The 17,490-nt window shown below is 49.9% G+C and overlaps 1 protein-coding gene across 3 annotated transcripts in view; it reads left to right on the forward strand.

Moving 5' to 3' along the window:
* Positions 1-17,490, forward strand: part of LOC102560400 (Golgi integral membrane protein 4) — a 63,401-nt gene that overhangs the window by 14,806 nt on the left and 31,105 nt on the right. For all 3 annotated transcript variants that reach the window (XM_006269152.4, XM_019476521.2, XM_014596083.3), the window contains exons 2-4: positions 5,498-5,572; positions 8,122-8,171; positions 10,677-10,730. In XM_006269152.4, coding sequence (XP_006269214.3) covers positions 5,498-5,572; positions 8,122-8,171; positions 10,677-10,730 — 179 coding nt within the window. The remainder of the gene's footprint in view (positions 1-5,497; positions 5,573-8,121; positions 8,172-10,676; positions 10,731-17,490) is intronic.

Consider the following 17,490-nt stretch of genomic DNA (forward strand, 5'->3'; position numbering starts at 1 on the left):
ATCACATTTTCAGGGGGCCAGCGGGTAGCACAATGTTAAGGGGCAACCAGCATGGGCTTATAGCAGGCGGATCCTGCCAGACAAACCTGGTCTCTTTTTATGACCAAGTCACAAAGTGCTTAAATGCAGGGGAGGAAGTAGATATTATTTACCTGGATTTTAAAAAGGCTTTTGACACAGTGTGGCACCCAATTCTTATGCAGAAACTGAGTAGCTGCAATATGGATTTTTTCACAGTCGGGTGGGTGAGAAACTGGTTTATGGGACGCACCCAGAGAGTGGTGGTTTCTCCCTGGAGGGATGTGGGCAGTGGTGTCCCCCAAGGATCTGTCCTTGGACCAGTGCTGTTTAATTTCTTCATCTGCGATTTGGATGAAGGTGTTGAAAGCACCTTGTCCAAATTCACAGATGACACTAAACTATGGGGCATAGTAAACACACTGTCAGGCAGATTTGGACAGACTGGGGAAGTGGGCAGATCAGAATAGGATGCAATTCAACAAGGATAAATGCAAGGTGTTGCACCTGGGGAGAAAGAACCTCCAACACACCCATAGACTGGGGGGTCCCATTCTGTGCAGCTGGGCACCTGCGTCCAGTTTTGGGCACCGCACTTCAAGGGGGATGTGGATAACCTTGAGAGGATTCAGAGGAGGGCTGCTCGTATGGTTGAGAGCCTGCAGGTAAGACCCTATGAAGACAAACTGAGGGATCTGAATCTCTTCAGCCTCTGCAAAAGAAGGCTGAGAGGCGATCTTGTGGCTGCCTACAAACTCATCACGGGGGGTCAGCAGGGAATAGCGGACACTCTAATGGCCACAAACTGAAGGAGAATAGATTTAGATTGGACATAAGGAAGAAATTCTTTACAGTAAGGGTTGCCAAAATATGGAACGGGCTTCCAAGGGAGGTGGTGCTTTCCCCTACCTTGAAGGTGTTCAAGAGGAGATTGGACAGGCATCTGGCTGGGGTTATTTAACCCCAGTGCTCTTTCCTGCCTGGAGCAGGGGGTCAGACCCGAGGATCTACCAGGTCCCTTCCGACCCTAGAAATCTATGAAATCCCTGGAGGTCCCCTCCAGCCTTTCTTTATCGCCTTTTGCTTCTTATTTATATAACGTGTTTATTCATATAAATAATAATGCAGATTTAACTTGTCCAGCTTCTTTAGAAAAAGGTATTGTTTCTTGCTCTCCTTTACAGCTCATATTCCACCTTTGCAGCATAAGAATAATAATCTGACTAGCTAGTGTTTATAGGCACCAGTTGCATCTACCGGTTGGAACAGGAGCTGCTCAGGGCTCTCGTAGACCTTGCTTTGCTCAAAAGAGATTATTTCCTGCAGCTCACCTGCAGAGCTATGGCATGTAGGGATGAATGGGCTCTGTTCTGCGTGGTTGGTACTGGTAATCGAAACGTTTCTGAGCGACTCCAAACGAAGGCGCTGAGAACAACGGTAAAGGGCTGCATTTCGCTTGCGTTGTTCCATGAGCTGGTGCTGTTTTTTTTAAGTAGCCATTTCTCTATCGTAAGGCGAGGCAAAGACTCTTGGAACTAAAAGCCGGTTGCTAAATTGTGTCGCTCGGCTCTTCTCTGTGTTTACCCTGTGCATTTGGCAATACTTTGCGTCTGGCCAGTTTCTCCCTCTGTTATAATCCAGTATTTCCTTTTACTGGGAAAAAAAATTCATAAAAGCATCATTGGGAGAACAGAAAACCCCTTATAAAGATTTATTTTAAATGAACATACACCTTTAAGAAAAATACATGTTTCCCCTAGGCCGGATTTGAGACTCCACCCGTGTTCATTTTGCCAAGGGAGCCCCTGTCAGGATAAATCTGGCTCTTGGCTGTTCGGATGCTGAAATACCTGTAGACTGTAAATATCCCAGACCAGCCTCCTCTGATCATTAGAGAGCTTTGGTAACTTGTTAGAAGAGATGGTTTCACAGCGACGGGAGATTATGCTATAAAACATGCTCCCAATAAAATCCGTTCCACGATGACGTTGGCTTGGAATTGTTTTCAAGAAAGCCGTCGGTCACAATGCTGTAAAAGGTTAAATACAGTAAGGATGGAGCCAGTAAGGATCTGTCGCAGGGCAACTCAACACAAGGATTAATTGCCAAGTGCAGGGAGCTGGACCCGATGATCTGTGAGGTCCCTTCCAACCCCGAACAGCTATGAACCTATGAAACCCCTTTAAGCATCTCCAGGAACTAAAGTGGAAAACAGCACTCTTGTTACGGAAGTTGAAAAGCCAGTTTGATCCTTCTCTGAGCATATTATCCTTCTGTTGGGTTCGGTGGGCTTTTTCCAGGACAGTTTGCTCTTTTCGTCCTCAGCTTGGCCTCTGAAGGGTGTCAGAGTCCTTTACACAGTTTACATAGACCCGGGCAGATTTGCAGCTAGAGTGACACGCTGCAGCTCCGTCAATGCATGTTTTATGTTTTGATGGCGCCCTGCCAACGTACAGAAGGCGAGGACGTGCCCTGCTGCGAGTCGAAATGGTTTTAAGGCATGTTCTCACTTCATGGGTGGGACAGAGCAAAACTGCGGTATAAATGGCACGGAGCTACCATCTCAGGCAGGAAATGGAGGTTACTGTAGCCTGTGGAAACTGCACCCGGCCCTGATATCAGTGAGGCCTCTCAGTGCTATTACAGTACAAAGATGAAGATCCGGTGACTGAGTTATCTGATGAGAATAGAAGTCTGCAATGGGCGAATGAAGCAATGAGCTGATTTTGCAAAGGTCAAAAATTGCATGTCTCGCTCGAGAGAAAAACACCTCGGCTGGAATTGTAGAAATGCTCTGGAGACTCGGGTTTTCTAAGCATTGAGTCTGATGTCCACAGATAAAGCTGGGGGTTGAGGAGGAAACCCAGTTTACACCCAGCCTAGGCAGCCTAGTAGTGAGAATGGTATCTTTTATACTAACAATGGTATTCCCCATACTTTGGGTTGCTTTATAAAGCTGCCCCAGGCTGTTTGCTAGCCCGATCATGAAGGTTTACTGACCTCTTCCCTTTGCTGTGAAAGAATTAAAGCTATACTCTGCGCCGCTCTTCAGAAAGAAAAGCTAATAAATAGGTAATGCAGAGTCCCTTCGTCTGATGCACGCAGCACAGAGGATCTTGGAAATCAAAGAAACATCAACTTGCCAATTAGGGTGGAGCCTCCAGAACTGGAAGGGAAATGGGAACCAGCAGAACATGCCACGACGGAGCCTGACTCCAGTTCAGGCTGTTTTGTTTATAACCACTTATGAGATCCAAGTGGCTTGAAGTGGCTTCTCCCCTCTCCTTTTTTTTATTAAAGAGTCTTCAGAGCTGGCAAGCAGTGGGCTCTGCCTTGGCCCTTTTTTTCTGAGCAGGATTCAAACCCTGTGCTGGAAGCCTCATTCAGGGAAACACAGTTGTTTTTCCAGTTAGAGCACTCGCCAGCCTACAACGTGCTCAGGGCTTGCAGGTTGCCTGGTGATCAATTTATACTCCTTCCTGAAAGTCCCTTTCTGATCTTTCTTTCCTCTCTGCATACAAGGAGCATCCCGCGTGGCCTATCGTGATGGCATAGCTCTGCCATTTAAATTTGCAATCGATACAGGTTTGCATGGTCTCCCTGCAATGCATCTGAATCAGTCACGAGGGCTTCCGAAGAAAGCTGCCCCTAGGTTTAAGTGGCAAGGACAAACTGCACGGTGCAGGTGGGAGCTGCAGGAGGATGGTTTCCGTGGTGCAATGAGTCCGGAAACTCGGGCACCTGTTTTGTTTCTGGTGATAACACTAGGCTATTGCATTTGTCTCATCAGCCAAGCAAGAGAAGCTATAAATGACCTTCCAGATTCGGAAGAGGCTGTTCTCTCTGGGCACCTGCCAACCTGCGGTGTCACAGTGCACCTGTGTAATAGGGGAAGTGGTTTACAGGTGTGAAAAACAAAGCATAGGAAGGCGAAGGGATGTGTTCAGGTCTCAACCGCCAGACAGTGACAGAGCTGGGGACAGGAGCCAGACTGTTAGTTTGTGCTCTACTTCGTCTATGCCTTTTCCTGCCAGCTCAAAGCAGCAGTGAGTAGCTAGGTACACAAGTGAATGCTGTTACTTTCTTGGTCCCTTGTCTGCCCCTGTCCGTGCGTGATGCTCATGTTCCAGCCCACATCAGTGAACATCTGTGCATGTTTGCAGAGAGCAATCTGGTTTGACACAGATCGGGCTGCATTTCAGTGCTTGGGTGACAGTCCCTGTCAGCCCTGACTGAAAAATGCCTTGGGATCCTTCAGGTGGAAGAGAGCGGGGAAGAAGTCAGAGAGAAGTGAACAGGAGCGGTGGAGGTTACTGAAGAACTGGCTCTGGTAGCGGCTTCTGAAACGGGATTTTGTTCGTTTTGTCCAGCTGACCCAAATATATGAAGGTCTCACTGGGGCCATAGGGGACCTGGATTGCTCCTTCAAACAGCATCTTGCTTTCAAAGCTCAAGGCCCTTTCAAACTTGATTTAAGTCTCTTAACTTGACATTAGGGAGTTTCCAGATTCTGCTTGCTGGAAAGGGGGAGAGTGGGAACTTTTCCTGGGGTATATGGATCAAAGACAAACTGCTTGGCTCATTCAGGGCCAGATTATCATCTGGCATCAATCAGTGTTGCTCTGTTCACAGCAGTAGAGGTATGTTGATTTATGCTGCCTGAGGGGGGTCTCTCTGCTCAGAGTCTGCACTTCCTTTTCAAAGCAGCCCTGGAGGTGGCCTGCCCTGGCCTCCCTCCTTGAGCCGCCCTTGAGGTCCCAGTTGTCCATGCAGCAAAGGACTGGTGGTGCAGGATCCCAGCGCTGGGCTGTCACTTCCCCTCACGGTCTTCACCAGGGAGTGCGATGCTCCAGTGAGCTGGGGTCTAGTGGTGCCCTGTGTGCTGCGCAGAGAAGATGGAAGAGAGAGATGTGTTTGAAGCTGTACCAGATTGCCACCTCTTACATCCTGGCCTTTTCAGTCCCAAATAACCCATCCAGGCAGCTTCTTTCATCTCTGTTTGCATGTTTTCCATCTGTCTCTGTTCTCAAGGAGCCAAGATCTCAGCTCATTCCTCTCTGTGCTTTTGTAATGCAGATAATTGAACCTTTGCAACTTGCAGTCCAGCCAACCAGAAACTTTGGGCTGTTTCTGGACTGCTGATCTTATTTGTTCCTTTTATGCCTGAGTCATGGTCTCGTGCACCTCCAGTCAGTTGTGATACTTGGTTGCTATACCTGAGCTGCTATAAATTCGGAAGTTGTGGCCTGTCATATCCTAGTGCTAAGTGCAGTGGACATTAGGAGAAAAGACCTTCTGGGATGATGAGTCTGTTCCCTTGGGCACCTCAAGCCTGCACCAAGACATGGCCTTAGAAGAATGCTTTCCGTGTGTACACATTTGCCCTGAGAAAGGCTTGGCTCTGGGGAAGGAAAACAGGGGAATACGTAGGAGCCTTGGTGTTTTATTTCCTGTTTTCCTTTTCTCTTTGTATCCCCAGTGGTGTACGAGCACAGATCCCGACTAGAACGGTCCCTGCAGAAAGAGCGAGGGGAGCACAAGAAGACAAAAGAAGGTGAGTCGCTCTTTCCTCTCCAGGAGCAGAGGTGGGTGGCCAGCCTAAGGGTCTCTCTAGGGAGCAGCACATGGCAGGTAAAGCAATTGGTACCTTCGTAGCCCTTGCTGAATCCTCATTATGAAGCGATGAATAGGAATAACCCTATTTTACAGATGGTGGGACTGCGGCTGTCTGGTGAAGGGACTTGCCCATGGCCCTGGAGGGAGGAGGTGCTGGGAGATCAAGCCTGGAAGTCAGTGGCTCCTATTCATGAGCTCTACTGTCAAATAATGAGTCTATCAAGGTGCTTGACACCCATAACTTAGCATCTGAGTACGTCAAAGCCTATTAACTCGGCCTGGCACCCGACCAGGCTTTTTGCTTTTAAATGAGTAAATGTGATTGCCTGGCAGCGCAGCTTGTTTTCTGGCACCAAAATCAATATGGCAATTATGGGGCCGGTGTTTGTAAGAGTGCTCCAGAGCCATTCGACCCCATATATGCTTATTAACTGTAATAATGTGAGCAGCACTGTCCTGCGCTATGGAGGCATGCTGCAATTGGTAAGTCCATCTTTTAAATTCAGTCCAGAAATTGAGGCAGAGAAGGCTGTGCAACAGGACAGGAAATGAAAAGCAGAGGGAGAGAACTCGTCTCCTGGGCTGGGTACGTGCCGGCTCCCTCGCTGATCGTAGCTGAGTGAGTTGGCGTCTACCTTCCAGGCTGCTAGTCGGAGGAATCTCCTACCTTGTACCAGGATTCAAGTGCCTTTCTGATGATGCTGACATAAGGCCTCTCCTGCCACAAAGCTGTGACTCAGTGGTTGACTAAAATGTTTCATATCTGGCCCTTCCTATCTACAGTTCCTTGGTACATTAAGCCAGTATTGAATTAGGAAAAGAGGCAGCTGGCAAATGTGTGGTGTGGAGCCCAAGTGTCTTGGTGCTGCCAGCATCCTCGTGTTCCTCCTAATGAGGGGCTTTGCTCCATGTTCTGATTTAGCAGATACGTCCCTCCACGGGAGCTTCAAGTCCAACGCTTTTACACTGCAGGGTAACTAGTGCTGGCTTCAGCTTTCCACAGCTCCTTCCGTCACGCTCTGTGGATCCACGTGTCGCCTCTTCTCTGGGAGCTACACGTGGTAAAAGGCATCATGGCTTTCTGGCTTAGTCCAACAAAGTTGGCAGGGCCAAGTTTGCGATCTACTGGAAGTCAGTGCTTGATGCAAGGTTTTGTTTGGTTCCATGCTGCCACCTCTCCCTGCCCATGGTCACCATCCACCCAATGCCATCTGCGGGTGAACATGGGCTCTGGGAGGGTGGCAGGAAGAGTAACTCTCATGCAGGGAGGGTCTGGCCATTCCCCCCTTTCTCCATTGCCTCATCTAGGTTGACCTGGGGCCCAGCCACAGTGGCCCAGACTACAGGTCAAACTGCCATAAGAATACATGACCTGGTGCCCATGCCGGACTTAGAAACATTTTGGTCCAGACTGCAGGTCAACCTGCCATACGTATAGTTTTGGTGACCTCTGGTCCAGCCACTGCTTCTCAGACAATAGGTCAAACTGCCATAGAAATGCATGGGTTGACCTGGTGCCTGGCTGCACGTCCCGGGACTGTAGGTCAGCCTGCCATAGAAATGCAGCGGGTTGACTTGGTGCCTGCTCCATGACACACCTGGATGCATCCTGGTATAACTGATCTGCCTCCTTTGCTGATATCTGTTTCTACCCTGCTTTTCACAGCTCTGAGAGGTACCTAGGAAAGATCTCTTGCCACTCAAAGCTTACAGGCTCACTAGGCAAGGTGGGCAGTGTGGGAGAGTTCATGGAGGCATGGAGTGGAGGATGCTTAGCAGCACAGCTCTGCCTCTTTCTGCAGTGGGAGTCCTTGAATGAAGGCTGCAGGCTTTGCTCAAGTCATTCTGGGCAGGGTTTAGGAGCACCCAAAGTGCCCCCAGCCTGCCTCCTAGGGTACAGCCTTTACTTTTGTATTTTATGTGGAGAAAAGGGCTTGCAAACAAGCACTAGACCATTAGATCACATTCCCAGTTCCACCATGGATGACGCATCAAGGTTACTAGATCAGGTCCAGTTAGTTCAGCCAGGACGGGGTCTTTCCCCAAGCCTCCCATTTGAAGAGGAGGCTCCAGCTTCAGGAGATGAATGATGAAGGGCCTGCAGGAGCTAGTACTTCCTTCCTGGGAAGTGCAGAGGGGATAGCTACTTTCATCCCAGAAGACCCTGACATCTGATACAACTTCTATGCCACCAAAATGCAGCTACTTCTGGGTTGCGCAGTGGCATCTGTGCAGCACGCCATGCTGGATAAAGGAAAGAAGGGCAGTTTTGGTGAGGGTGACTCAGTAGGCCAGTGGAAGGAAAAGCCCCTCAAGGTGTTTGATTGCATGGAGCCCAGAGGCCCTCTGTACTATTTAGGACTCTGAAAACTGCTTGTATTCCTTCCTGCTGGGTCACAGCCTTTTGATCTATTTTCCTTTCTGAAAGGATGAAACAGATCCTGGAAAATGCAAACTCTTTAACCTGTCTCCTCTTTTCTCTTCTAGATTTTTTAGTATATAAATTAGAGGCTCAGGAAGCTCTCAACAAAGAGAAGGTAGGTACAATACGTTCCTGAGAGGATGTGCGTGTGTGTTTATGTACTTGCTTGCGCGCGTGCTTGCACATGCATACACATCCAGTGAATATCTCTTCACTGTTTCCACCACCGCAGCCCAGTACCCAGCTGAAGGCATTACAGATATAGCAGAGGAGGGATGCCAGCAAGATGAGCCTGGGGTTCGGTCACCATTTGTGATCTCTGATGTGAGAAGCGGAAGGGAGGAAGAGCTGCAGCTTATCAGGCCAACCCTTATTGTTGATCTGTACGCAGATAGCCTACGGGATGTCCCAGTCACCAGCTTGGGAGGCCCCATAGGGGCCTGCTCAGCAGCTTGTGGTAAAGGGGGGTGGGTTGTCTCTGCAGGGTGTGCCTGGCTTTCCAAACCCTGCACTTCAAGCGGGTTTCTGCAGGCCATGTGGCTCTGCTCCTTACTCAGCAGCAGCATTTATGGAGGCTGGCTGTAAAGTCATCCTGCCTGAAGAGGAGGGGATGTTTCTCTTGGCTGGGAGTGAATGCTTCCTGGAATGGAGATGAGCCTCCGTTGTCATCCTCTCCGTTGTCATCCTCGCAGCCTCTCCTCATCCTACCATGAGAAGAGGGGGTGAGGGCTGTTTGGTCCGTGTGCAGTGCAGCAGCAAGGAAAAAGTCAGTGCTGGTGGATTCTGACAGATCTGTATTGCTCAAGTCTCTAGGAACACAGACGTATCAGCCTTCCTGTCGGATTTTAGGCTTCTTTATGGAGTGGAAGTGATGTGAGTCTGGCCCAGCCCAGGATTTCCGCCCTGTGCCCATTCCTGGGGGTGGTTCAGAAGCCTCCGAAAGGCAAGCACGCGGCTGCTGGGGCCAGCATGACATCTCCCTGCTGTCCTGAAGTGCCGTTTAGACAGCCGCGCAGAAGGCCAAGGGGAACTGAGCCGTGCATTCACACCATCAGCAAAGTTAATGGGGTGTTGGGAGTCACTCCAATGAGTTGGAGCAGCAGTTCCCTTAGCTGGGACAAAAAGACAAGGGCTGCTGATCCTCATACCCCTGGGCCTGAATGGTTCACCAGCCAGGGTCAGGAAGAAATGCATTCCAGGGAAATAGTGTAGCCTGCTTACTTGAACTCGTAGAGCTTTCTGTTCCTTTCCTGAAGCATCTGAAGTTTGCCACTGCTGGAACGAGGCATCAGACTAAGTGGAACTTTATTAGTTTGTTCCACGATGGCTGCTGGATACCAGGCAGTTGTCGAATTAGCATAGCGGGTGCCTGTGCTAATTACACGGATAGCAGTTGTGCGTCCCTGGGGCTCATCTGGTGCTCATTTTTTATGCCCTATTGAGTATTTACCCTATAATGTGAATTGTGGGTTATACTGGAAAATAACTCTGCGCTGTGCTTACTTTGCAATTCTGCAGTGCTGCCTGGGAACTGGGCTATGCTCATAAAGCTTCCCAAGCATAGACCCCCCTCCGGAGAAGTACTGGTGAAAAGACAAAGGATTGTGCCTTGTTGTTTGTGCCCTGCCCCTGGCAAGCTCTGAATTCTTTTGCAGGAAAAAGCCAGCATTTGGGCTCCACGTTTTGAACGTGGGATAGAGAGGAGGCTGAGGTATAGGGGTGTTGGCGGGGGGAGAAGAAAGAACACACTCGGAGGGGCTAGCTCGGAGAGGAGGTGGATGGTAACAAATCCCCCTCGTGTAAATCTGGACCAGGCAGCTCAGTGACTCCACATGTGTTGCAGAAACCTTGCTATGTCCTGCTGCCATGTGGGGAGCCAAATGGTGAAGGATCAAGCAGGCAGGACAGGCTAGTTTACTTACCTCAGCTTAAGGCTCTGCTTTAGTTAAGCTAGGGCAACTTCTGTGCGTGGGCAAGAGCTTTGTTGCGGTGTCGTCTGCCTTTCTGCAAAACCGCACAGTCTGGTTCCCAGAGAAGCCTTTGCTATACACAGCTCCTCTGGCTGTATAGGGTTCTGCTCACCGTGCGGGCCTGGGGTGAGAGCGAGGAGCCCGAGGGCATTACTCCGTTTCCATTGGAGGAACAAGAACCAAAATCCTGTGGTCTTAAATCTCTTCGCTGGCAGCAAATCCCTTTAGGTGTCTCGAGCTAGAGTTTGATTTCCTTTTACCCTGGCATAACATTGGAGAAGTCAGTGATGTACCTCTAGATTCACATCGCTGTAAGTGAGACTCAACCGGCCTTTGACTTTATAAACCAGAAAAATATCATCCTTCTAATAGGCACAGCGTTTAGGTCCTTGAGGGGAGGGAGAAGTTGCTGAGTGACTGTCATTAATTAAGTGGGACCCTAATTATTTTTTAAGCAATCCATTCCAGCAGCACTCGCACCTATAGATGTGACCTATAAAACACCTGATCATATCCAGAACACCTCCTGGGCCTGCTAGCTTCTGTGGACTTGTACAGCTGGTCGTGCAGCCGCAGTAATGCTTGCCAGTGGCTTTCCCCTGCCTCGGCCCCTCTTGTCTTCTAACAGCTTTCTCTGATCTTTGTTGCAGCAAGATTCGATGAACAGATACGGGGCCCTCAGCTCGCAGCACAAGATCCTGAAGGTAAGGGACGTGCATGGTTTCACCATGATGCTACCTGCCTGAGGCAAAGTCGCATCTCTTCAAACCGCACAAGAACTTGATGAAAGGAAATTTGGGACCTCCAGCTACCAGCTGGCACATAGGAGAAGCTAAGGGTCTGCTGTAGGCAGTTGCCAGGCTAGAGAGGGTAGGTAATCTTCAAGTGCATGGTGGCCCTGATATACGTGCATAGCTACACTCATGGTAGTTAGGCAGCAAAGGGCATGTAAAGACTCCTGTTGCTTGCATGGGCTCCCGTAAGTTAAACCTCATGCCTGTCTCTCAGTGACATTCTTTGTGGGGCTGTAACAGGACTTCCATAGTTCAGTAGATTATTTTCTCGAGCTCCCATCGTGAAAATTGTCCCATTCCCTGTCACTCGCCCTATGGGGCTAATGGACCGTGTTTTGCTAAAAAAAGAGGGGTTGTGGATGGTGGTGGCTGAGCACGTACCAGGCTGAGCTGAGCACACATGCCTGCGACGCTGCTAGAATACGGCTCCTTCCGCTACAGCGCACCCAGTGAGACTATCCCTTAAATCTGGGACACGGACACGGGGCTGGGTTGCAGTAACTTTCAGCACAATGGGGTTGTGTTTCCCGAGGAGAGCCGGCCCTCCCGTTGCCTGCGTGTGTTAGACTGAAACTCTTGGAGTGAGGAACTGCAGTTTTCTTTTGCGTCTCCCACAGTGTTGAGGATGCTGGGAGCACTTAATAGCATTGCATCGGCATGTCACAGGCACAGCTGAGCTCGCCTTTCTCAGGGGGATAGAGGCTGAGAACATTAGCTCAGGCTTGTCTGTCTGCAGACGCTCATTTCCAGGCCCATTTTTCTTCTCTGCCTCCCCCTCCCTCCATTTTCTCATGCTTTCTTTTTATCTGAAGGGATTTTTATTTTTTAATCGGAATCAGAGTGCTGCCACACCGAGTTGGTTGTCAGCGTACTTGGGTTTTTGTCTCTTCTCTGTCAGCAACCCACTATGTGATCTTGGAAGTCCTTTACCCTGGTAGCGGGGATCATGCTCTGCTCACAGGAGGTCTCAGAGGCTAAATCACTGTCTGAAAAGGGGCCCCGAGTCCTTCAGCTGGTGTTCAGCCATCACCCGGGTTTCAAGGCTGACTCTTGTCCTATTTTATGAGCTGCCAAAGTACCATGGGGCTGGTGCACAGGGGATTACTACGACCATAGCATCTAGTGCAGTTTCCCAAGGCGTCCTGAAAGCTACTGGCATGAAGGAAGTGGCCTGTGATGGCTCCTTTGCTGCCTGTTGTCTGAGACCGGTTACAGGCCACTGGGAGGGAGCAATAGCTGCAAGCTGATGCTGTCAATGAACCGATGACAAGGATAGCTGCACACGGGGTGCAGATTGTGCCTGGTGTATGATTACCTTTGGGAGGTGGTTGAATACCAGGGCAATATTGGGATGTAATGATGCCTGAAAACTTCTCACCAGGCAGTAGGGAGGACACACTCAGGTTTCCTTCACAGGATTAGTTAAGGAAATGTGGGCAACATGTAGCTTGCCCGCTTTGCAGGGGCCAGTGTCTGCCTTTGGCTAGTAATACAGCAACTGTTTGCTTTCCATGTTGGGCCCTCGGGGCTGATCTCTATGGCCCCTCTGGGAACACTGCCATGATAGGCATTTGCTCCCACTCAGGACGTGCAAAATCCCAGCACTGAGGCAAAGTAGAGCAGCACGGGGTGTGCGCCCAGCACCACTGTCAGGCCGTCTGTATTGGGCAGGCTTCTTGGCACGAATGCCGGGCACCTGGGTACTGCACGGAGGCAGCATAGACACCGTCTTATTGTTCTACCAGTGGGGCATCTCCCAACAGCTTTGCTTGGCTGTGCTGGGGGTGTCGAGGATGGGTTGTAATGGGAGACAGTTAAAGAGCCCTTCCAGAGCCCAGTCAACCTCCTACTGAACTTTTCTTCTAAGCTAAACTGAGCCCCAAAGGTTTGGCTACAGTTCCCCCATGGCGCCTGTGTCCCGGTGTCCCCGAGTTCACCATGCCCTCAGAGGAAGGGCAGCATATGGGAGGAAGGGAGTGCCACACTGAGCAGCTGAGCCAGGGGAATTGCAGAGTTCAGCACAATAGGTGTATGGGGAATAATCGGATTATTATGGCCTGGCCCATTCAGGACTTTCTAGGAAACCCATCCCTGTGCTGTGAGCAGGCTGATGGACAGGGCAGGAGCATGTTGTCAGACTGACTTAGCTTCGCAGCATCGTTTTCTCCTCTCCAAGAATTAGACTACAAAATTAAACAGGCAAAATTCCACAGGAAACAGAACCAGAGGAAGAGGAACTGAGTGGAAACCCTCCTGTGAATAACTCTACGCAAGTTCTGCACAGGCCCAGGATGGAAGTGGTCCACAACCCTGGGGTGCCCTCTCCTTGCTGCCGCCAGCCGTTCCACCCTTTCTGGGGTACTCAGCCGCTTAGCCCAAGAATTTCATGCACTTCTCAAATTAGACCTCAGAAAATCCCAGTGAAGAAGACAGTGCAGGGAGAGGAAACTGAGGCCTGGAGAGAGGAAGTGCCTTGCCTATTGCTGCACAGGTTGGGACTAGAACCCAGGTCCCTTGGCTCCCCATGCTCTGACCTTAGCACTACATTGCTTTCCTGAAGACCAGGCCAGTGCCTTTTCTCTTGGCCCTTGCTGTCCTCAGGTTGAGGATGGCATCCTGTGCTTCTACAATGCCAGTAATTTGGTTGCATCAAACGCAATTCAGTGTCTAGCAAGTCGCCTCTCAATTGGGAGGTGCAGCTGATTCATGGTACCGTCCACAAACCATCTTCAAAATACAGAGAATAAAGAGGAACCTTGTTCTGGCTTTCCAGAGAAAGGGGCCTGTATACTAGAGATGTGGCTCCAGGAGATGCCATCCCTTCTGGATCGAAGCCATCTCTGTCTGATTAATGTTTGCAGCTGGAAAGCTGGTCTCCAAGGTACGAGATGCCTGGCTTCCTCCAAAAATAGCAGCAGCAGCCGCCCGTGTCTGAATTCCTGCTGTCACCTGACTTCATCTTCTGATTTCCATCTTGTCGAGCAGAGATTGACTATATCGGTTAGCTTCCCCCTGCAGAATGCAGTCCCCGTCTACAGTCCAAGACAATCACAAACTGGCTGTGAGGGAGTGCTATTCGTAGAAGAGGACCTCCTTCTTTGCCAGCATCGAGGGGCTATCAGTGAGCTCTGATCTCTTGCTGCTTGTGGCAAAGAGCCTATATTTACCTCTTTGCTTTGCTTTGTTCAACTTCCAAGCTATTTAGAAACCCTAAGGAGGGATGACACTGCCCTTCAGCTCCCCAGACACTTTGCAGAATTAAAATTGCAGCCTGGCAAATGGGTCCTGAGCATTGCATGCCACTGGCAGAGGTAAGAGTGTGCAAGAAGAGATGGCTCGCTGGCCTGGATTCCACATGGCATGGATCAGCGAGTCTCAGCCTCTCAAGGACTGCATGGTCTAGCTCACCTCCAGATTCCTGAGCTTATTTTGGGGGCCATGGGGTGGTACGTTAGCACAGTTTCATCTCTGTCTTAAATACTTATGTGGCTTCCACTGCTATTGTACTTCACAAGCTCTACTGAATTGATCCGTATGTCCAAGTGAAGTGGTCCTTGTATTGACACAGATAGAGAGTGAACATGCAAGAAAGCCACGAAATGTGGAGGAGGAAGAAAAGAGTGAATCTGGATCCCTAAGTCAGGGATCCAGACTGGGAGACAATCATCGTGGTCCTGTCTTATCCCTAAGATTGGAGTCTTTCTCCTGCCACCTAAGAACTGGGCAAAAAATACCCTGCCCTGCAACCCCCCAGCTGAATACTAGTCCTCCCACCACACACAGCCCTGAGCCAGTCAGCTTGACATAATCCAGGCGGCATCTCTTCATTTGTTTTCTTTTTAAATTAAATGCAATGAAAAATAATGGAGAAATTTCATTTGATATGATAGCAATCAATTCTTTTAATGTAAAGAAGTGATCTAAAGCTCTGTTGGGCTGAAATTGCATTAAACAGGAGGCGCCGGTGGGGTTTTTTTTGTTTTGTTTTGTTTTTAAAAAACAATCTGTAGTGAATTGTATTGGAGAAGAATTGCAATGAAAACTGCTAATTAATTATCACTAATGTGGATCTGCTTCTCTCTCAAGTTTCCCTGCTTTTCTGTTCCCTGCTCAGTGTCTGTACATCTCCCAGCTGGCCCATTCCAGAGCTGGCAGGAGCCTGTTCTGTCTTCCAGCTACAAGATTTGAGCTGCAGTAATTGAAACTTGTGCTTGGGATGTGGCGTTCCCTGCCCACCTCCAAGATGGCAGCAATTACCCTTTGGCAACACAGGGTTTTAGACCCATTCCCGAAATTTTGACTGTTCTTGGTGGGAATGTAGTGGCTTTGACTCCAAAATTAGGAGCGTGGTTCATCTCCTGTTCCGAGGGAGTCTTCTGGTTCTTGGTCCCTGGACCCCGCTTGCCGCTGGCTCCTTTCTAGCTCAACTTCTGTTTTTTCTGCTAATTGGAGCGTGCTGCACTGGTGCAATGTAGCTGCTACCATAGTGCACCAGAAGCCAGGAGGGATGCAGCCCTGCCAGGGCTGGTGAATGGCCAACATCCAGGTTGTCTCCCGTGGTTTGAGATTAGTTCTGCCCCAGATGATATCCTCTAGAACGAATCGCAGGCAGGACGTTGCAGACCTCTGGCTTGATTCGCGGCATTGTGTGACTAGTTGGGCACCCGAGTGGTTCAAATGGCGACTCCAACTTGTGACGGGTTCTCTTCTCTTCTCATTGTCGACTGCCTGAGGTCTTGGGCCTGACTTTTAATCCCGCTGCCTCACTTTCTCTATTTGTGCCTGACGCTTCCCGGTTCTGAAGGAGCAGACGTTTCAAGATACTGAACCTGCTCTAGCTAGAATGGATTTTTTCCAAAGACTGTGACTGATCGCTGACCCATTCCCATGCTCGCTCACTCAGGATTCATAGCAGGACTTGGCTCCGTCCCAGTTTTGATTTCAGACCGGCTGGGAGGAAGGAGGCTCCTGCGCTTACAGAACTCTCCTGGGACTTCAGAAATCTGGGCACACGTCCCTGCTGTGCTGCAGACTCCTTGCAGCTCCGGTGAGGCTTTGTGTGCAGTTCCCCATGCAGCCGCTCCCTTTTCCCACTGACCTGACTGCCCATAAGCACGTTGGGGTGCACGTGGTCTTCTAGCAACAGCATCTGCAGCTCAGTCCTGAGACCAAATGAGGCCTCTAGGTAATGTCACCATCCAGATCTGCACAGGAGGCAGTTCTGTTCCCTGTGGGACATGATTGAATGAGCTCCAGGGGTTTAAGGGGCTTATTTCTCTGATGTGCTGATGAGTCCACCAGCTCCGATTGAAATCACTGAGGGCTTTGAACTCCTCTGAACAGGAGGCTTCAAGCCTCTCACATTCTCTTTGCTTTTCCACTTGATCTTGGCTCTTACCTAACTTGGCATCTTACCTCTTTTCCGCCGCCTTCTCTTTAACCCATTATTTCCCCTTCATTTGTGTGTACTCTCATTGCTCTGGGTAGGATTGTTCAGTGTGAGGAAAGGGAAGTCTCCCTGGGTCTAAATGCCCCCTACGAGCATGTGAAAATGTCTTATGCAGCCACACGGGGAAAATACACACATTGGTCGCCTCTAAAGATCAAGGCATGTAAATGGAAGGGAAATAAGTGGGGATTGTTGCCCTCATCCTGGAAGATGTTCAGAAGGGCCTGGAGTTCACCTGTGAGTCAGTCGCTCTGTGTGTGTAATTGGTGCTGACAAGCCAAGTGTGGAAGGAGCCCAGGGGTTACTATGGGAACCCAAAAGGAGGTGAATTCTGGTTCAGTGGGTTCGAGCAAAAGGAAGTCTCGCTGCGTTTTGTTCTCCAGCGTGGAGCGAGGAGAGGGACGGGGAGTCTGTTCTTAAATTATTTCACCTTACTACTTTAAAAAACAAGCCCATCTCAGGACGCAGGCCACATGTCCCCGGGATAGGGTCCTTCCCTCCCAGGGTGCTGTGTCTGGAGCAGAGCGGCCATGCAGGCTGCTGGCTCTGCGTGTGTCCTGGAAGTTGTGCTAATGCAGGAAACGGGGGGCTCCCTCTGCTCTGAGCAGGCTATGGTAGTGGATTTGGGATCCCTGCAAGGCGGGTGGGTGAAAGGATGGACTGCACGGCTTTCTAGGGACAAGCCTAAATAGGAGAACCAAAGGGAAGTCTCCAAGTAGGAGCTCATTGTGCATGTCCTCCGTGATGGGTCGGGACATAAAATGGCAGGGGGGGAAGAGGGGGAGGGATTTCCTTGTATTTAATGGAAAAGTACCGATGAGACAAGGATTAGCAGGTACATGCTACTCACCCCATAGAAACCTGCTCTGTTTTTCCACGGATGTTCGTCCTGCAGCAAGGCAGGGGCTCAGACAGGGTATCTGGATTCGTGCACAGTACTGCATCTGTCTTGCTTGACAAGGGGAACAGCTATGGCCTGTACTACTATTTCCCCAGAGCTGGAATATTGAGTGAAGTCCAGAACCGTGCGCCAGAGCAAATAAGGCAAAATGCAATGCAGCAGCACCTTGCTTGGGCCAAGGAGCATCTCTAAAAAGCATGAGCTGAATCTCTTAGTCAGCTGGAGTCCTTGGGACCCAGCCAGGCACTGGCACGCCCTCCCATTCATTAGCCAAGTTGGCCTGGATGCTGCTCTTGCTTTGGTGGCTTCTGCGGAGAGGT

This window comes from Alligator mississippiensis, chromosome 13 (assembly GCF_030867095.1).
Source record: "Alligator mississippiensis isolate rAllMis1 chromosome 13, rAllMis1, whole genome shotgun sequence".
NCBI classification, from domain to species: domain Eukaryota; kingdom Metazoa; phylum Chordata; order Crocodylia; family Alligatoridae; genus Alligator; species Alligator mississippiensis.